Source organism: Triticum dicoccoides, unplaced genomic scaffold (genome assembly GCF_002162155.2).
Source record: "Triticum dicoccoides isolate Atlit2015 ecotype Zavitan unplaced genomic scaffold, WEW_v2.0 scaffold17429, whole genome shotgun sequence".
NCBI lineage: Eukaryota > Viridiplantae > Streptophyta > Magnoliopsida > Poales > Poaceae > Triticum > Triticum dicoccoides.
Window position 1 is genome coordinate 6718 of NW_021222966.1, and position 17662 is coordinate 24379.

At 42.6% G+C, this 17662-nt stretch overlaps 1 protein-coding gene and 1 pseudogene across 1 annotated transcript; one reads left to right on the forward strand and one right to left on the reverse strand.

Annotated features, from left to right (window-relative positions):
* Positions 1-1546: 1546 nt before the first annotated feature.
* On the reverse strand, positions 1547-4012 carry LOC119344583 (annotated as a pseudogene).
* Positions 4013-7789: 3777 nt separating this feature from the next.
* On the forward strand, positions 7790-11383 carry LOC119344582. Its single transcript, XM_037614973.1, has 6 exons — positions 7790-7826; positions 8156-8758; positions 9123-9127; positions 9931-10013; positions 10783-10807; positions 11160-11383. The coding sequence occupies exons 1-6, from the start codon at positions 7790-7792 to the stop codon at positions 11289-11291; spliced, it is 885 nt and encodes a 294-aa protein (XP_037470870.1). The 3' UTR covers positions 11292-11383.
* Positions 11384-17662: the final 6279 nt, after the last annotated feature.

The following is a 17662-nucleotide window of genomic DNA, read 5'->3' on the forward strand; positions in this document are numbered from 1 at the left end:
ATTAGCTAGTGGAATGCCCTCTAGATGAAGAGCAAAATAGGAGAAATAATAGTTTTCACTAAGATGTGGAAAAACAAATCATGGGACTCAAGATGAAGATTAACTTCATTACCATAAATGCAAAGATTTGCAATGCCGTAAAAACTAATGCAGCTTACCGCCATATCCCCAAAGGATTTGCCCGTAGATAGGACAAGTGTAGTGACTGCAAGTGTATGCCTGGGATTGACAATTGTCAGAACCATTTTTGACAGCCAGTAGCCAGATATATATTATCAGAAAAAACAAATTATTATTTTACTTGCTAATACGTGCAAGCAAGTTGAATAGATGAAGTGACCACAAAGAACAACTCCAACTGCAGTGTTTGATTGTGAATAAGAAGTCACAACAGATTGGACAGTTTGTCCCTAGCCCCTTCTTTAAACATCTGTGAATCGGAAAGGAAAAGAAAATCTGAATCAGCCTAGAACAGCAAGGAACCAGGCCTGCAAAAACGATTCCTATGCAAAGACAGAATCCCTAGAACTTGACTTGTCTTATCCATGGCATGGAAGGTCTGATTCTCATTCCCTAACATCTCAATCTCAACCAACATGAGGTCTACGACGACATAGCTAGGATTGTGAGGTATCGAAAATGTTCCTGCTACAAGAACATCTCTCAGGACACCCTTTGATAGCTTCGTTTGCTCACATATTGTCCGAGCTTCACATCCTACGAGACTGGATGGTCAAGCCAAGCTGGAAAAACCTTGTATTCATCGGTGTAATATCAAAAGTTACTTCAACGGCAGGTACACCGAGTATTGTATGCAAACTAGCTAGTGTGGATTGCGGCAATCATTCAGTGAAAACTAGTCATATGGATACAGACCATGGAAAATAACACAAGCAGGATCACTATCGCTACTATTTGTTCTAGTTAAAAAAGGGAAGTACTGTAAAGGACAGGTTGGGGATCACTCGATCTACTACGATCTCTCACTGGTTTGAGATACAAGCTTCGATTACATACGAATTTGATTACAGGAACAGAGGGAGACAAGGTAGGGGAAGAACAGAGAAAGGGGAGCAGGTAGCCGCCGCCGGTTCGTTCGGTGATCCACTGGATACCCCTGTCGTTGCTTCGCCTCCGGGTACTTGTAGCTAGTAGCGGTTAGCGCTGCACAGCCAGGCCCGGCCCATATGATATCCAAGGTCCAGCCCAAGTACATGTATGGGCTAGGGAAGGTCCCTGACAAGTACGTATTGTGTTCTTCTTTGTGGGGAAAAGTACGTACTTGTGTTTGTAGAACTGTCGAACAGGGCTACAAAATTTGTAATGGCCAAGTATTCATTTGTTGTGTGTCCAGGAAAAAAACAAAGACACCGTTGCTTGCGTACCTAAGGTGGCCGTGGAGGTGAGGGTTTTCCTACTTGAGCGGCCTAATCTGCAAAAATCTGTGTATCCATTATGCTCCGATTGCACAATGGAATGGAGTTCTGACTGTATATTCTATCAAGTAAAAAAATGTGACAACATCTCTTCTGTATATATCCCCTAACTATTGACATGTGCACCCTAAAAAAACTATGGACATGCATGGGACGTTCTCCACAAGCAGATCCATGTACTCCATGTAGAAGTATGCAAGGGGATTCAGCGGTGGAGGAGGGAGGTTCACTAGCACAATAGCTGCCATCCTGGAGTGCCTGGGCATCAGGGACTTCAACTTCAACATTGTGTAGAGGAATCCATCGAGTTTTTGTTTGCTCATCACAAGAGCTTGCTTCCCATCCACCATCTGCGGCCGTCCTTCTCTTTCTGTGGTTTCCTTCATCTCAGAAAGGTATGCACTGATCCTTCGCTGCGGACTTGTGTATGCCTCCTGGGAATCATCTAGCTGAGCACTACTGCTACTGCACTCCACGTAAGACTACCACGACTTCATAGTCACAACGACCTCGGCATGCATCCTAAGATCGTACAAGAACTTTTTGACATCAGTCTTTAGCTCTTCAGCATCAGTTTCCTCTTCAGCTACGCAGAAGACTTGAATCTTGCACCTTTCAAAGGTTGCTTTTGTGAGCAGGAGTTTTTCTTTTTCAATAATGGGTGCTTTATAACTTAAAAGATTTAAGCATTACACCCGGCCTTTTCATAACTAAGATGCACATAGCCAAACAATGTCCTCTCACTCAAACAAAAAATAAAAGGTGAAATACAAAGACACATACAGAGTCCGTATAATGCCTAAATTAAGCGGATGGGAGCCAATCCTAAGATTACGCATCCACCCATGCATGTTGGGTAAAAGTATCCATCGCCGTTTCCTCCAATCGTCTATACACCTCCGTAAACAGGTCTCGATTCTCCATCCGTTGTAGATAGGACCATAAACAAAGAGTCCTGGTACACCTGTGGATAACCTGCATAAGAGAGTTACTTTTATCATTAAAAACCTTACCATTTCTACATAGTCAAAGTGACCAAATAATGGCAAGCACTCCCACCTTGAGAAGAGTTCTAAACCTGTGATAAATCTCATGTAGGCAATTGCCAAATACATTGGCAACACTACAAGGAGGATACAAGACAAAAGCTATTTGGATGATTGGCCATATAGAATGAGCCGATTTGCATTTGAAAAATAAATATTTTATTGTCCCATCATGGTGACAAAAGACACATTGCGGACTTCCATGCCAGTAATATTCAAAATTGTTTCTAGACAGAAACTTGGAAACCCTACTCTCACATCTATTTGAATTTACTTAATGAAATAAAATTTGGAACAAACCAAATTCAATAGATATAATTAAATGCTAGGCTTAATTGAGACATGTTAGAACATTAAATAAAATATTTGGAAATATTTTCAATTAATTGAAGTTTAATATTAAAAGTGATGAACCCTAGTTAGCTTATAATAAGATAATTATTAGGGTCATTTAATTAAACATTGGAAACATGATGGTCTAGAAGTGAACTTCAAATTCAAAACACAATCCTAGGTCAAATAATTCAAATAGTGCAAGTCAAATCTCAAATTCAAATTTAAATACATTAACAAATGATGGTCAGATCATTTAGGGTTCAAAAATGTTGAACTAGGATTGCCAACTTGAACCTATTAGTATTTGGAAACAAATTAATTAACCCTAGTTGAATATTGTAATGAAGTCAAATATCAACTAAACCCTACACATAAATTGGGAAGAACAAGTTGAATGAAATTAAACCCATCAACCCAACAATTGTGATTTGTGAATTGTTCTTTTGCATTCATGCAAGTTTTTCCTTTGCATGAATTGAGTGCTTATGATTGCTATGTGTTGTATCTTTTGTCAACGTTAGATTATGAGGAGTGCTATCTCTATGACTGTGAGGAGTGCACCAGCGTCAACAACAACTAAGGAAAGTTCCACTTTGATCATGTTACCTAGTATTTTACTTGAATTGTAGTTTTGCCATGTTAGGTGTGTGAGTTTATGATGCTAAATTCTGTACAACCCGGTAGTTGACAACTTAGGTCCAAACTTACCCTGACCTTGTAACCATCGAGTAAATGCTTAGCTGTTATAACGTGGATTAGAAAACATCAATTATTATTCCACCATACAACCTTATGGTTGATTATTTAATTACCACCTAATTAATGAATCGATCTGGGTACTAGTTTTGGTTGGGTCATCGGACTGTGGTCTTGGTGGGGAATGCCACTCAGGTATCAAAGGGATTGTACGAGTTCAATGTTGAGTGGCTTCCGTGTGTAACCATGATGTAATTTGCATGGGCTTTGTCTAGACCAAGTAGGTTTGGGGAACCCTCCTGGGTAGACCAATAGATGTTGGTGTGTAGGTTGGACTGGGTCTACCATTTCTGAGAGGGCTACCACTTCACAAAGTTGTGTCTTGATCTACCTAGCTACTTCACAAATAAAGTTCAGTGGAACAAGGGTGTGATCGGGAATCACGGGTAATGTGCACAAACCTCTGGGAAGTGTATAAAACTGATCATCATTAGCCATGTCCCCGGTTACGGATATCTTGAGCAACTCATCTAAGAATTGTCAGCTTGATCTCATCACCTCTTCTCTAATAAAATCAATGAGTTGAACCAACGGGGAGTGTGGTGCTGATCTCAGAGGACTGGGGTTACTAGGGTCTCTAGAGAAAAGCTTAGGGCAACCATGTGAGGCACGAGTCCACATACTCAAATTGCATTTGGGTGATCGCGTGATATGATCCACCCAGTGTTACTGTGTGATGCGGTATGTCCAACTACTAGAGTAGACCACTATACTGAAATAATAGGTCAAAACTATATTTTCTGCAAAGAGCCTTGAAACCCACCAGCTAAACTGCATGTAGGTGAAAAAGATTCCAATGAACTGTGGACTTGCCAATACATTCCAAGTACTGACCCTAGTTGTTGCAATGTGTATCATGTTGCAGGTGATCACTACGAGGAGTGACTTATGTAGTGTTTCGTGCCTCCACTCGACATGCTTCTCCGTGGTGTTGATGGAGCTTATGAAGATGTCTACCTTAGACTTTCTTTCGTTTTCGCTTGTTATGAACTATGTTTGCTTATTATAAGACTATGTACTTGACTAGCCTATGGCTAGAGTCTATTTGCTTTCTAGATCATGCGGTGTAATAAAGGAAACATTTGTGTATGATACACCATCATCACCGTGTATGCCGATGTTTCGATCCAGCGATTGGCATAGAAATACACAAAGACCGTATGCTTGAAAAGGTGGGTCGTAACACCCCATGTCAAATTTTTCGGTATTATTTTTTGGCCTTGTTTATAATAAAAATTACATCAAGGTCCGTTGACAACCAAATGACCATTAGTTCCGCCAATACGGGTAACCGATGAGCAGTCGCCATGAGTACCTTACCTGAGTCTGTCATGATCTTGCCGATGACAGTCGGAAAGTCTTTGTGCATGTCTCCCTAAGGACAGGTGCCCAATAACTGTAGTCGTCCCCATTGATCTGAAGCACTTTCCACTAAAACTTACTATCTTCCATGCACAGTAAGAAACTCTAACGTCGCCGCTCCAATAAGATGGTAGGAATCTACACCAGAGCTGCATAAACACCGTCCCTACGTACGAGCTCGAGTAGGATCAGAGTCCAGACGACCACATCAAAGACGAATTGCCGCCAACTGGACCCACGCCGCCCCTGCAAGGACTAAAAATAGCCTAACCAAAACTACTAGCCAGACCGAGCCACCGTGACCGTGACTCCCCCTCTCAGTCGTCCGTCGTCGAATCAGCTAGAAGAAGGGAGGCGAGTCCACGGGCTAGTCGGCGGAGCATAGAGGGGATGAATATTAATTGTGGAAATCAATCGATAAAGAGGTCGGTGGTTATCCTCCTTTTGAAGAAAAATATTACTCCCTCTGATCCAAAATAAGTGTCGTGGTTTTCGTTCAGTCTGAACTTAAACCACGACACTTGTTTTGGATCAGAGTGAGTAATATAAGTAGGTGTTTATTCCTGCAAGAAACACAAATTGGAAATGCTCAATTTGTATGGTGCAATCAATGCAAACATGTACTACGTCCATTCCTAAATATATGACTTTGTAGAGATTTCAACAGAGACTACAACGGAGTAAAATGAGTGAATTTACACTTCAAAGTATGTCTATATACACCCGTATGTAGTCTGTATTGAAATATCTAAAAAAATCTTATATTTAGAAAAGGAGGGAGTACTTGTATACCGCTACATACTACTATATATCAGTGCATATGTTTATATGTCATCACACGCACCATGTGTTTACCTTTAAGAATTAATGCTGACTAGTCTAGGACATGGTATGCAGGGTTGGATTCCCATTCCTCAACATCCAGGCCAACACGAGGTCTACACCTACATAGCTAGGATATTCTGAGGTATTACGAATGTTCCTGCTACAGGAACCTCATCTGGGACACACTGCTATCTCAATTTGCTCACATAATCTAGTCTAAGCATCACACTGAATGGCATCGTAGTCTTAGAGTCAATTTCAGATAGGGATGCGAATAGTAACAACTCGTCAAATCTAGGCTGAGATTGATCGATCACTCTTGTATGGGTTGATGTACGACCTCTCATCTCATAGAGATTTTACATCCTCACGTTTTTTTTTTTTGAAACGGAGACAAAAGTTTTGCCTCATCGATTAATTAAGAAGAAGAGAATTGCCCAGTTAATTTAAGGAAAATCGGGCGAAAACCTACACAAATAGAGCACGGACTAACTACTCACATGGCAAGAAATCCTCTAACCACACAGTCGGCCCTTGCCAAACTATTCGAATGCATAGCATCCACAAACCCTGACACTACTACTACGCCAAGTGAATCCCAACAAAAACACCACAACACAAGACATCATGCACCTCCCAATCCAATAGGACAAGCCGAGAGACCAAAGATCATCCATCAAGCAACCAGAGACGCCTTGCCTATGACGTCACTCTTGCCTTTGCCCATCTTCTTTTGTTTGCCCCTTATTGGCGTTCCTGTCAGGAGGCAAGCAATCGACCTGCCCAAACCAGGTCTAGCAACCTCCACGCTAGCGAGCAAGTCACAAAGTTTCTTCGCGAAGAGAGCATTTGAATTTGGAGTTGGAGTAGGTGCCAACACACTTGGCTCAATGGCCATGTCACTCACGGGCATCACCTGCTCGATGGTCGCAGATGAGGGAAGGGCAACAACATCTGAAACTCCGCGCTCGATGACTAACGCCTGACACCCAATGGACTTGGGTGAGCGAGAGATCGCACCGTCCAAATCACTACTCTCCTCAGCATCAACTATCTGGCTCGACTCCGGGGGTGATGTCCTCACCTTTTGATATGGTTGTCCAACACCCCAGCCCAACGAACACCGCCTCAGTCATCATATGACCCAGTCAGAGCATCTACGGGCGGCCTCAAGGCCATGCTTCGATCTTAGAGACATGCGTGCTTTGTCCTCTAAATTTTTTTGAGGGATGTGTTTAATTTATGGAACATTAATTAAACTTCTTGATACATATCAGACTAATATAATTGGTGGTTTCGGTTTGCATTTCGGCTAGAGGACCGAAATTTCCAATTAAATTTGACTAAGATCCAAGCAATTTTAAAAACAAAATTAAAAAATATATAGAACATAGTATTTGAATTTGTGTGTACTCCTGAAATAGCAGAAATTATTTGACCAATACACAATTATTTCAGTATCTACTGAAATTGATGAAATTTCATCAAAATGACACCACTGAAAGCGACAACCATGGACCCAGGTTAACTGAACCGGGTTGGGTGACTATAGCTAGTCTCAAGGCTGCAAAGAAAGGGGATTTCCCATGGCCAATGCACCCCAACTCTGCTTCTTTGGATGCCGCCACGACGAATGTGGCGGCAAGACAAAACCTCACTTGGTATCCACGGACAATGAATTTATAGTGACGAAAAAGGGTTTTCCCCGGAGAGAAAGTAGATGCAGTCATATAGGATACATGGTACGGGAGAGGAGAAGCGATAGGCCGAGAAAACATATTTTCAATAAGGGAAATGCGGATACACACAAAGCATTATCATATTGCTGGATCGATCGGTCCTATAGGTCTGATGTAATTTAAGAGGCGTTGGTGCGTTCATATTCTAATTGGCACACATAGGGGGCATAGGTTTAGTAGGTCCCAGAAAATCAAATGTCACTAAAGAGCCATTTCTGCCAATCAAACCAAAGAATAACATGCCTTTCAGGAGGAGACTGGAGGCAGCAACACAGCCAATCGTGGAACGATGGCATCTATTACCTCTACTCCTAATGTCTCAGTACGTAAGTCGTTCGTTCGTTTCGTTCGTTTCCAGCCTTCCAACGATCTCCCCCCACCAGGCGATCTCCCTCCCACCGATTTTTTCCTCCCTCCAAAAACCAAGACCGGTTTTCATTCATGCATCACCAGAACCACACGCCCCATGCCTAGAAAAACCAAATGGACCATTCCATCCTTCCATCGATCCCACCCTTCCATATAAAACACTAATCGTTCCATCCTTCCCTTCCATATACCAGAGGGATCAAATCATATCGAATATTTTTATAACAAAAAGCTTCCATAAACACCAATCTTTCCATCCTCCCCTCCCACGATTCTTTCCATACAGATGCTCCCTCCCGCATTCGTTTATTTCCTTCCAATTATACCAGGATTTTTTTCCAGCTTCTGTTCCTCAGAAAATTTCTCACGATCAAGGCCCCTGCCCTTCCTTATCTACCCAGAAATCTCGTGCCCCTCTCCCAGGTCAGGTTCCGGAGCCGGGTCGTCGCCGCGGAGTACGTCGATGCGGAGCCGGAGGGCGCGGCGGACCGGTGGGAGAGGTGGAACGGCAACGGCGAGGCCTTCGGCGACGGCTCGGGCGTGTGGCGCCTCACTGTGGGCGACCGCGGCGCCGGCGAGCAGGAGCCGGAGACGGAGGAGGTGCATGAGTCCGACTTCCTGATCCTCTGCATCGGCAGTTTCAGCGGCGTGCCCAACATCCCAGCGGTGTCCCCAGGCCCGGAGGCGTTCCGCGGGCGGGTGCTCCACTGCATGCAGCTCTCCCACATGGCCGACGAGGACGCCGCCGTGCTGGTTAAGGGGAAGCGCATCACCGTCGTGGGGTTCGGCAAGTCAGCCTTCGAGATCGCCGCCGAATGCGCCGACGCCAATGGCGCGGGGACGCCGTGCACGATGCTGTGCCAGAACCCTCATTGGCTGCTACCATCGGGTACCTCTACATGAACCAAAGAACGCATTTTATTCTAACTGTTAGTCTGCTATATCCACGAGCTCACTGACGCCAGACCAGCAAGCAGCCCAGATTGAACGGCACTGAGCTCCAAATTCAACCGATTATATAATGCGCCACCCCCACATGATCCGCTACCATATCAATGATTGTGTATCTGTATTTATTTATCTACAAATCGTTGTACCGTTGTGCTTTTGTTAAGCAGATACATGCATGGCAGGGGGAAGTTGAGCGAGCATGGCAAAGCCAAAGATATCTTCCTTGGAGCTACCATTTAATTCATAAGATGTCAAGTAATAGCTTGAAGTTTAGGTGATAAAAATGCTAATATGATGATCAGGTCAGGTATAATATCACAGAAAATGTAAAAAAATATCATTGGAGTTGTTTTCATTATAGTAATCAGAATGCTTTGTCTTGCACCATTATTTGTTGAACATCTTTATTTGTAGGATGTAGGCTGAGTTTCAGAAGATGAGAGTTGAAATGGCTGGAATGAGAACAAAAAAAAATGGCAGCTTGGTCTTTACAATTGCAGTTCCAATTCCTTATTTGAGTCTAACTCAGGTGTTCCATAGACTTTCCAAAATATCTATTTTTGAACCTTACTGAAGTTGGCCTCTTACTGAGGAAAAAAGTCTATGAATGGATCATCTGAAAAACAAGACGTTCAGTTCCTTAAAATTAAAAGTGAAATTGCTTGCCAAATACAGTAACAGGTAACTCCAATATTTGTTGGAATGAGATAACGTATGCCAGGTGAATATCTGTAGAGTTACCTGTTAGGGTTCTGTTTAGTCTGTTATGTTTCCCTCTAATTTTTTTTATTGCTTAGCTAGGGTAGATATTTTTAGTCTGTTATGTTTTCCTTGATTTTTAATTTTTTTGCTTAGCTAGGTTAGATATTTGTTTCCAGGTGTTACAACATGGCTTAGCACCTACTACATCAACGTTTCTCTGCTCCAATTCTTACCGTCCCACATCTCAAAGAATTTGTGTGGTAGTCCCTATCATGAAAAAAAGTAGAACAATTTCTAGCTTTCATATGCATTTGTTTATGCTGTAATGTTTAAGAATGAAGCATTGATCAAGGCCCCACAAAGGTGATGTAGTGATATCGTGATGTTCTATACGCTAATTGGATGCAGGTGACATGTCTCTCCTTTTCAATTTCTCTTATCGCAGGTTTGATCGGATGGAATTCACACACTTGGATCGAAGGATTTGTGATGTGAGTATATTTGTTCAGAAATACACATTTAAATTTGGTTAGTTTCTCCACACACACACACACACACACACACACACACACACACACACACACACACACACACACACACACACACACATGCATAGAACTTTAGCATGTTCTTTTCTTCACGTAATTGTGTTAATAACAGGTAAATCATAACTTTGTGTACTGATGGATGCATAACATAATAGAGTACTTGTTACTTGAGTTTTGTTGATATTCCTTCTCCATGATGTTGTCCTGTCTTAAGTTGAGTTAGGTCAGTGGGTTAGAATATTAGTTGCATACCAGCAAAAATAAAAATCTTATTTGCACATCCATTATAACAGAGCATGTCAATATGCCAATATGTATAAAAGAAAACTCTTGGTCTGGTGGTACGGTATTTGTGTTGCTCCATTTGTTATGATTAATTCTGTTTGAAAAAAAGCATATGTTAATTTCAAGTTTTGAACTAAGCGTTACAGATATAATAATGGGCATGGACAAACTTAAACGTCAAGATTTTTTTAAAGAATGTCAAAAATTAATAGCAAACTATCGGCCAGTTACCAATGCAACAATATATTATATTTTGGATTGACAAAATTATTTATTTTGAGCATGCCTGCAATTCTAATATCCATATGCTGAAATTTTATACTCGCTAAAACTTTAAACCTTCAATATTCTTCTGCATGTTTGCTTGGAATTATACTGGTCCATTAGAGCATCTTAGTTCTCATAAAATACAATATTTATTTTCTAGATATCTATTGATGGTATTCCTATATGTATGCAGATCATTAGTTGTCACATTGAATGGGTATGATCTACAAATTTGATCTGGGAATGAATGGCTATGTGCTGGTTATGCCGATAGGATGATAAAGGTTCAGTGTATAGTCTGCATTCCTGTCTTGCAAGTTTAAGTTGAATTCATGTAGTAGTTATCACAACATGTATTGGCACTATTAATTTCTTAGAGTCTTGTCTTTACAGGTGTCTGCAATTTCTGTTGTTTTATGCATCTATTTGTATGATGCAATATGTTCCAGTTTTGGGAATCTTGTTGGACTTAGTTGGACAACTATTGTGATGTTGATGCACAAATACCATAATTTACTATTATCCGAATTGCTTTAGGCAAGGAAGAAGGTGGATGGAGCGCCGAGGAACATGATAAGGAAGGGGTCAGATGAGAGAGGAGAGAAGAGTAGGGTGAAGGACGAGATGGAGGGAAAGAGGGACAAGGACATGGTGAACGGAGTTTCTTGAGGCGGAGGGTGGGGGCTTCTCGGAGGAGGAGATGTTGGACTTCTCCTTGTTGCTGCCTTGCTGGGTAGGGGCCAGTCTGTCCTCATGAGGTTGTTGTGAAATTCCTCACCGAGACTTCAGTGATGCTGGGACAACTCAAACATGAAATGTTATGGTAGTTTGTTTGGGAAATTGTAAATTCTTGTGCATGTGTGGTAGAGTACATTGGAAAATAAGGTCGGGCAGTGGGAGGATTTGTCAACCAGTTTCATACTCTTATTATAATTGGGGGTTAGGTTAGCATTTTGTACAGCAGCTCATGTCTAAAAGAAAATCTTAAGGTGCTGGCTTGTTATCCCATTTTTCATTAGCACATTGAACCAAATGCAAGTGCAAGCTTATTTTTGTTAAGTTTGCTCTTTCATTGTTCCCGGTTCTCCTTTTGCTAGGACGACAGTTTATGGAATATTTACTAGCTATATTTTGAATGGGAGTTGGTGGTCAGCAGTGGCGGTGGTGTCACATGTTCTCATTTGAAAAATGGATGATAGTAATAATATAGAATTGGAAGCGTCTCAAAGTAATTTTTATGTAGCTTTGTTCCTATATCCAGAACTGTCTTTGTAGGAAAATATTACTGATCAGGATTAAAATCCACTACAAAAATCATCTGATAAATATTTACTAATTTTAATATACGAGGTAGATTTGAGGGACGAGAGATTAGAGCAATATCACGCCCACGACAAGGCCGGGGGACAGGGCAGGTGTATATGATGCCTCGACCTCTTGTGTAGGGCGGCTTAGATACAATGGAGGCGGTGTAATATGCATGAGCGGCACGAGGAATCTCAAGGTACATGTTTAACTTGATCAGTGTTGATGCACTTGAATATTTATGTGTTGCAACATGTACGGGCAATGACCCAGGAGACATCGGATCCGCTTTCTTAACTCCGGAGGTGTCATGAGTGGCGCATGCCTCCTCCCCTTTGATGGCGGTGGTGGATCGACACAAACATGGGGGGAGGGATCGGAGCGGGGCGGTTGGCAGGGACTCCTCCTTGGCTGTCCTTTGGGAAGTACGTTGTGAAGGAGAGAGGGCGCCATGGCGAAGATGAGGTGGGTGTATCCCTATTTTAAAGGAGAGGACTCCAGCGAAAAATGTCTCGCTACAGCGGGAAACCGAGCCGGAAAAGGTGGGTCCAGCATACAAAAGGGAAGGATGCATCGTGGGGTGGGTTTTTTGTGTTGGGACCGCGTGTTGTAGATAACATGGGAGATAGTCCGGATAACCACATTTCTCCATCACATATGGGCTGGATTTGGAGAAGCCCGGATTGTCCATACGGTTGAATTTTGGGGAGCTCGTTGAGCGCCTGTTTGATATCCGAACATACCCGGACGTATGAGGGAGAAATGAACTTCGACCTTGAAGACCGTCCTTAGCCCGTTGCAACGCACGGACATTCTACTAGTAAAAAACAGTATAACAGAGCGACCTACTAGCCCTCTCAGCGTTTTTGCTCCGTCCACCGTCCGATCCACCATAGGAACGGTCCTCACTGCTCCATCTTCCGACCTGGCGCTGCAGCGCGTTTTCACCGCATCGCGACCCAGTCAGCCACGTAATCGGGCCACTGCTGCGAAGACCGAGCGAGGGATCATCTCGTTCCTCGGGCCGATCAGAGGCCGAAAGCCCACGTAGGCCCAGGGACGTTATTCTCGCTCCCGTTCCCTGCTTTTCTCCATCTCTCCCAATCTCTCGATCACTTGAAAAAAAAACTTCTCCCCACGACCCGCAACCATGCGGCAGCTTGCATCTCAACTCAGCGACGGCAGCTGACGGAGGATCTGCCTCGTGTCTGTGAGGGGCCTAGACCTCTCGACTAGCGGCGAGCTGGCGGCCTAGGACTCGCCCCAGCTGGGGTGGGGCATGTGGAAGTTCAGGCCTTAGACATGTCACAGCGCCATCCTCCCCTTTGTTCTTCTTCCTCAATGGACACTGCTGATCCAAGCTGAGTAGATCGAAAATTCAATTTTGTAGTATGTACTTCAGTTTCTTATGACAACGACGATCAATGAATGATTCACAAAATTGTAAGCATGGTGTTGTTTTTGAACTTATCAAGGGATTTAAAATCTGAGTTCTTCTCTATGTCAATTCTAAGATGATTACCCTTAGATTAAATCATGCAAATTCTCAGTTTGCAGAAATCCTTAACTGGCACATGCTTTATATTGATCTACTAGCCAAAGAGTTCTCCAATATTCTGGGTGTAGAATTTCTCTTCTTGGGGGAAGGTCTTTTACTGGATTAGTCTTCTTTTGTTCATCAATTACGTATATTATTTCCTCCCTGATGTATATAGATGTTTTTTTGCTCCTGCCATATAGAGTATGTTTTTATGTACTGTATTCGATGATCAGCGTTGACATGCATAGCAGGTTATGCAACAAGGTGTGGACGGATCTGATGATCGAGAGCTTGATGGATCAAGCATGCCTGATAAGGCTGAGTGCACCATTAGAAAAGGTACAGAAAGTACGGAACTACTCTTGAGTTGCTCTACATGGCAGTGTTAGTGGGTCGCATTTTGGCTTGCTTTCGCATCCTTGGTGTGCTCTGTGCAAGCTATTATTTAGAATATGCAAATCCTGACTGTATTGTTGTCATTGTTAACTATTCCCTCTAATTCAAAATAAATGTTGTGGTTTTAGTTCAATTTGCAAAATAAATGCTTCTCTCATGGACGGGCGCGGCAACGCGTGCACTTATGATCTAGTCGCTATGATTACCTCTTGGGTCATATCGAAGGAGAGAATTTTGTGGGTCTTCCGAAAGACATTGGCGGCAATACCCTTCCTATTGCCTAAAATAAAGTGTGAGACCAGTCTTTGGGCACTCACGGGTGTGTAATACTTGAGGAATATCATGCTAGGAAAGTAGCTCTCCGTTTGTAACTAGTAATATATTTTTCTTTAAACCTGTATATGTCACTGCTCTCTAAGACTACAATTAATGGACAAAGCAAATCTTTTGCCTTAGTTTCATAATAAAGATAGATTCATTCCCACATACATCCACATGACTGTACCATCAGTATACAAGCATGCACCTTTACTCTGCTACATATATACCACCGTATCAATCAACAGTTGCATACATATCTCCCGATCTCTGTATATAAATCCTGCAGGGGGCACATATGCATCATGTGTGACTGTGTGTAACGTAAAAAGTTAGTGCAGCCCACTTAGATCTATTGATATATAGCATATAGGACTTCTCTTATCCTTTTGCGTGGCATGGACGATCCAATCCTCATTCCCCAACATCCCCTCCAGCACGAGGTCTACACCTACATAGCTAGGAATATGAGGTATTGGGAATGTTCCTGCTACACTTCCTGCAACATGCACATTGTGCTATCCTCATCCGCTCACATCTTGTCGGAGCTTCACGCAGAGTGGTGAACAAGGCCCTCATAGTCATTCATGACAAACCGCATCACGCTAGAAGGTATCAAGATACAAGCATGCACTGCCAACCGGGCCATTGCATGCCCACATAGTCCGCAAGATTGGATGAGCTAGCCATGTTGTTCAGCTCTTGTATTGGTCGATGTTGCTCAAAGCGTGACTGCTTCAAAAACAGCTAGATTCAATATTGTGTACCTGCAGTGGGGGTTACAGCAAAACTGGCTAGAGTTTTTTCTATTGTCCCAGCCTATGCGTGACTGTGATGCATACACCCAGGCCGGAGTGCATCCATCAGAATAATCCGGGCGAGTGTTTTCGAGCTAGGCATGCTTGGAGAAAGTAAAATGGGGTGGAGTGAAGTACGGTCTTGCACCAAGATATCACAATTTTAGCCTTTCAGTCTCATTTTTCTGTTCTAGGAAAAAACAAGAAACATGCTCAATTTAGGAAAAGGTAATTAAACTTGCTGCTGCATGTCAGGCTAAAATGTCAAGAAGATCAATTCTTTCCCTAATAATAAAGCATGGATTGACTCCGTGGGTTCACCGTCACAATACGCTTCTTCTCGTGAATTTACACTTTGAGTTTGAATTTAAAATATATACACAAGGTGGTACTAATTGAGGGAACCGTATGTAGTTTCGTTCGTTGTCAAAATTTCTGTAGTTCGGCACATCACTGCTTTGGGCCGGCCCACGCCGCGTTCTCCGCACGCACACGGCACACAGGTCTTACAATTCATTTACAACTGGGACACCTCGGAGCAAAGTAAAAGGGGATCGATGGAGTTTAGGTGACATCCTCCCCCGTCCAGATCACTGCTCCCACCGATTTCGCAACCTACCGGCAGCCCCACCACCACCCGTTCCCATGATCCCCAACTCTCGCAGCCGTCGCCACCACATCTTCCAACGCTCCCTTCGATCTCGGATACGGTCACGGGGAACACGCGCGGCCGCTGAAGCCTGGACGCGCGGCGGTGCTGTGGCTGGAGTTCCGGTCGCTCAACTGGGACTGGTAGGCGTTGTGTGTGCTGGCGTCAGCCAGTCGGCTGCCTGCACGCCATGGCAGAGCGCGGAGAGGCGGAGCACCCGCCTTCCGTTTCAAGTTCAGGGATCCTTGATTTATTTTCAGCAGCAGTTTCATTATGTACCTCATGTTCTTCCTCCACTTTCAATAGAATCTGAACTCGAGCTTTCAGCTGCAGCTTTTAGTATCCTAAGGCACTCATCAACTTCAAAATTACCACTGGGGTGATTTTTCTCAATAAATTTGGAAAGAAGCGAGGATTCTCAAGTAATAAGATAAGTGTGCTTACAAAAATTTACCTACTGGAAAGTAGATGAGAGGCTCATGAAGTAAAAAGAAGACATGCCTACATATATTATACATATCAGGCTTCTGACTTCTCTGATTCCTCAAGCCTCGAGGTTGTGAACGCCACACTTCAGCCACCTTCATTGATGAGGTACATTCAGATTCGGTTTGTTAATTACTTTATGGATGCTTATCTTCTCATTACAGTGATAGAAAATTTGATGAAAAATTTATCTTCTCTTTGATGGTCAAGGTTCTAGAGTTCATTGCTATGAAAGAAGGCATAGATTTGCCTTGTGGAATTGCCAGTAAAAATGTCAGTGAGAACTAGTAAATATCTACATCAGGCACTACCAAAAGAAATCAGTCCACACCACGATTTCATTCTCCTTTGTTTTTGAAGTGTTCGCAAGTTCCAACTGTTATGATATTATACTAATCATGAGATCGATTTGTCCGCAATCACCACATGATTTTCATGCAGTACAAAATCACAGTATATTGTGGTAGATTGTGCCGACTTAGGCTACAATTTCCCTGCAAAATATGGCTGCCGCTAAATCCTTTCTCCCGCAATTTTAATCAGTGATCATGAGTAACAGGGTATTTTTTTTTCAACTGATCTGTAGAGGTGCATGTTTCATCCTTTTTATCATTCTTGGTTATTGAGTGCATGTTCATTTGTTTTTAATTATATTGGTGCTACTTTGCTTGTGTCAAAAGAATTGCTAATCATGGACCAGTAGTATGCTACCCACTGTTGTTTTTGCTATTCAATACATGTGAGATTCGTTTTTGGACTTCCCAACAATAGTAAAATTTATTGATTTGACTTCTACGCAAGCTGTATCTCATTGGGGGGAAGATCAGAAAATTGATTGACCATGATGTGTCACCTTATTTCATTTTTCGTGTAAGCTCGACTCTACATAATGTTTACATGGTCTATGTGATCTCAAGAGCCCAGCCAAGATCATGCTTACATGGTCTATCTGATTTTTCAAGTTTGACAGCGAACACGAGCATCCATTCGTGATTTTTCAAGTTTGGTTAGAGTTATGAACCCTTTGCCAGAGACCTCATCCCTAGGTTGCTGGAGGATCAAGATGGTGGCATTATGGTTCCCGTGACCATGCTTGCCAGGTTTGAGCTCCTCAAGCACACCCCCAAGCTTGTAAGCTTCTCATTTCTTCGGTCCCTTTCTTTAGCTGTTGCAATTTCGCCTTCAGTTTACAATGCCATAAGAATACTAACCCTGTCTAGCATCAAGTCATTATTGTTATGGACACAAGAAAATATAGGTATTTTTGTAGGTAGTATCCCAGCATTATTGTCTTGTGAAACTGGCCAAGCATAAACTGACATAGCGACATCTTTCAGCAATTTCCCATATTATATTACTTCCAGTAATGTGTGCTACATTGTATTTTTTTATAGAAACTGAGTCACACACAAAAGGGCCAGATTTTCTGGCACAGAGTTCATGATTTGTACAAATAACCACCTGTAAATCTTAATTTAGTTGTTATTGGAAAAGACGGTTGCTTTCAAACCTTCCATGTCGAGAAACTAGAAATAGTATGAATGTGCTT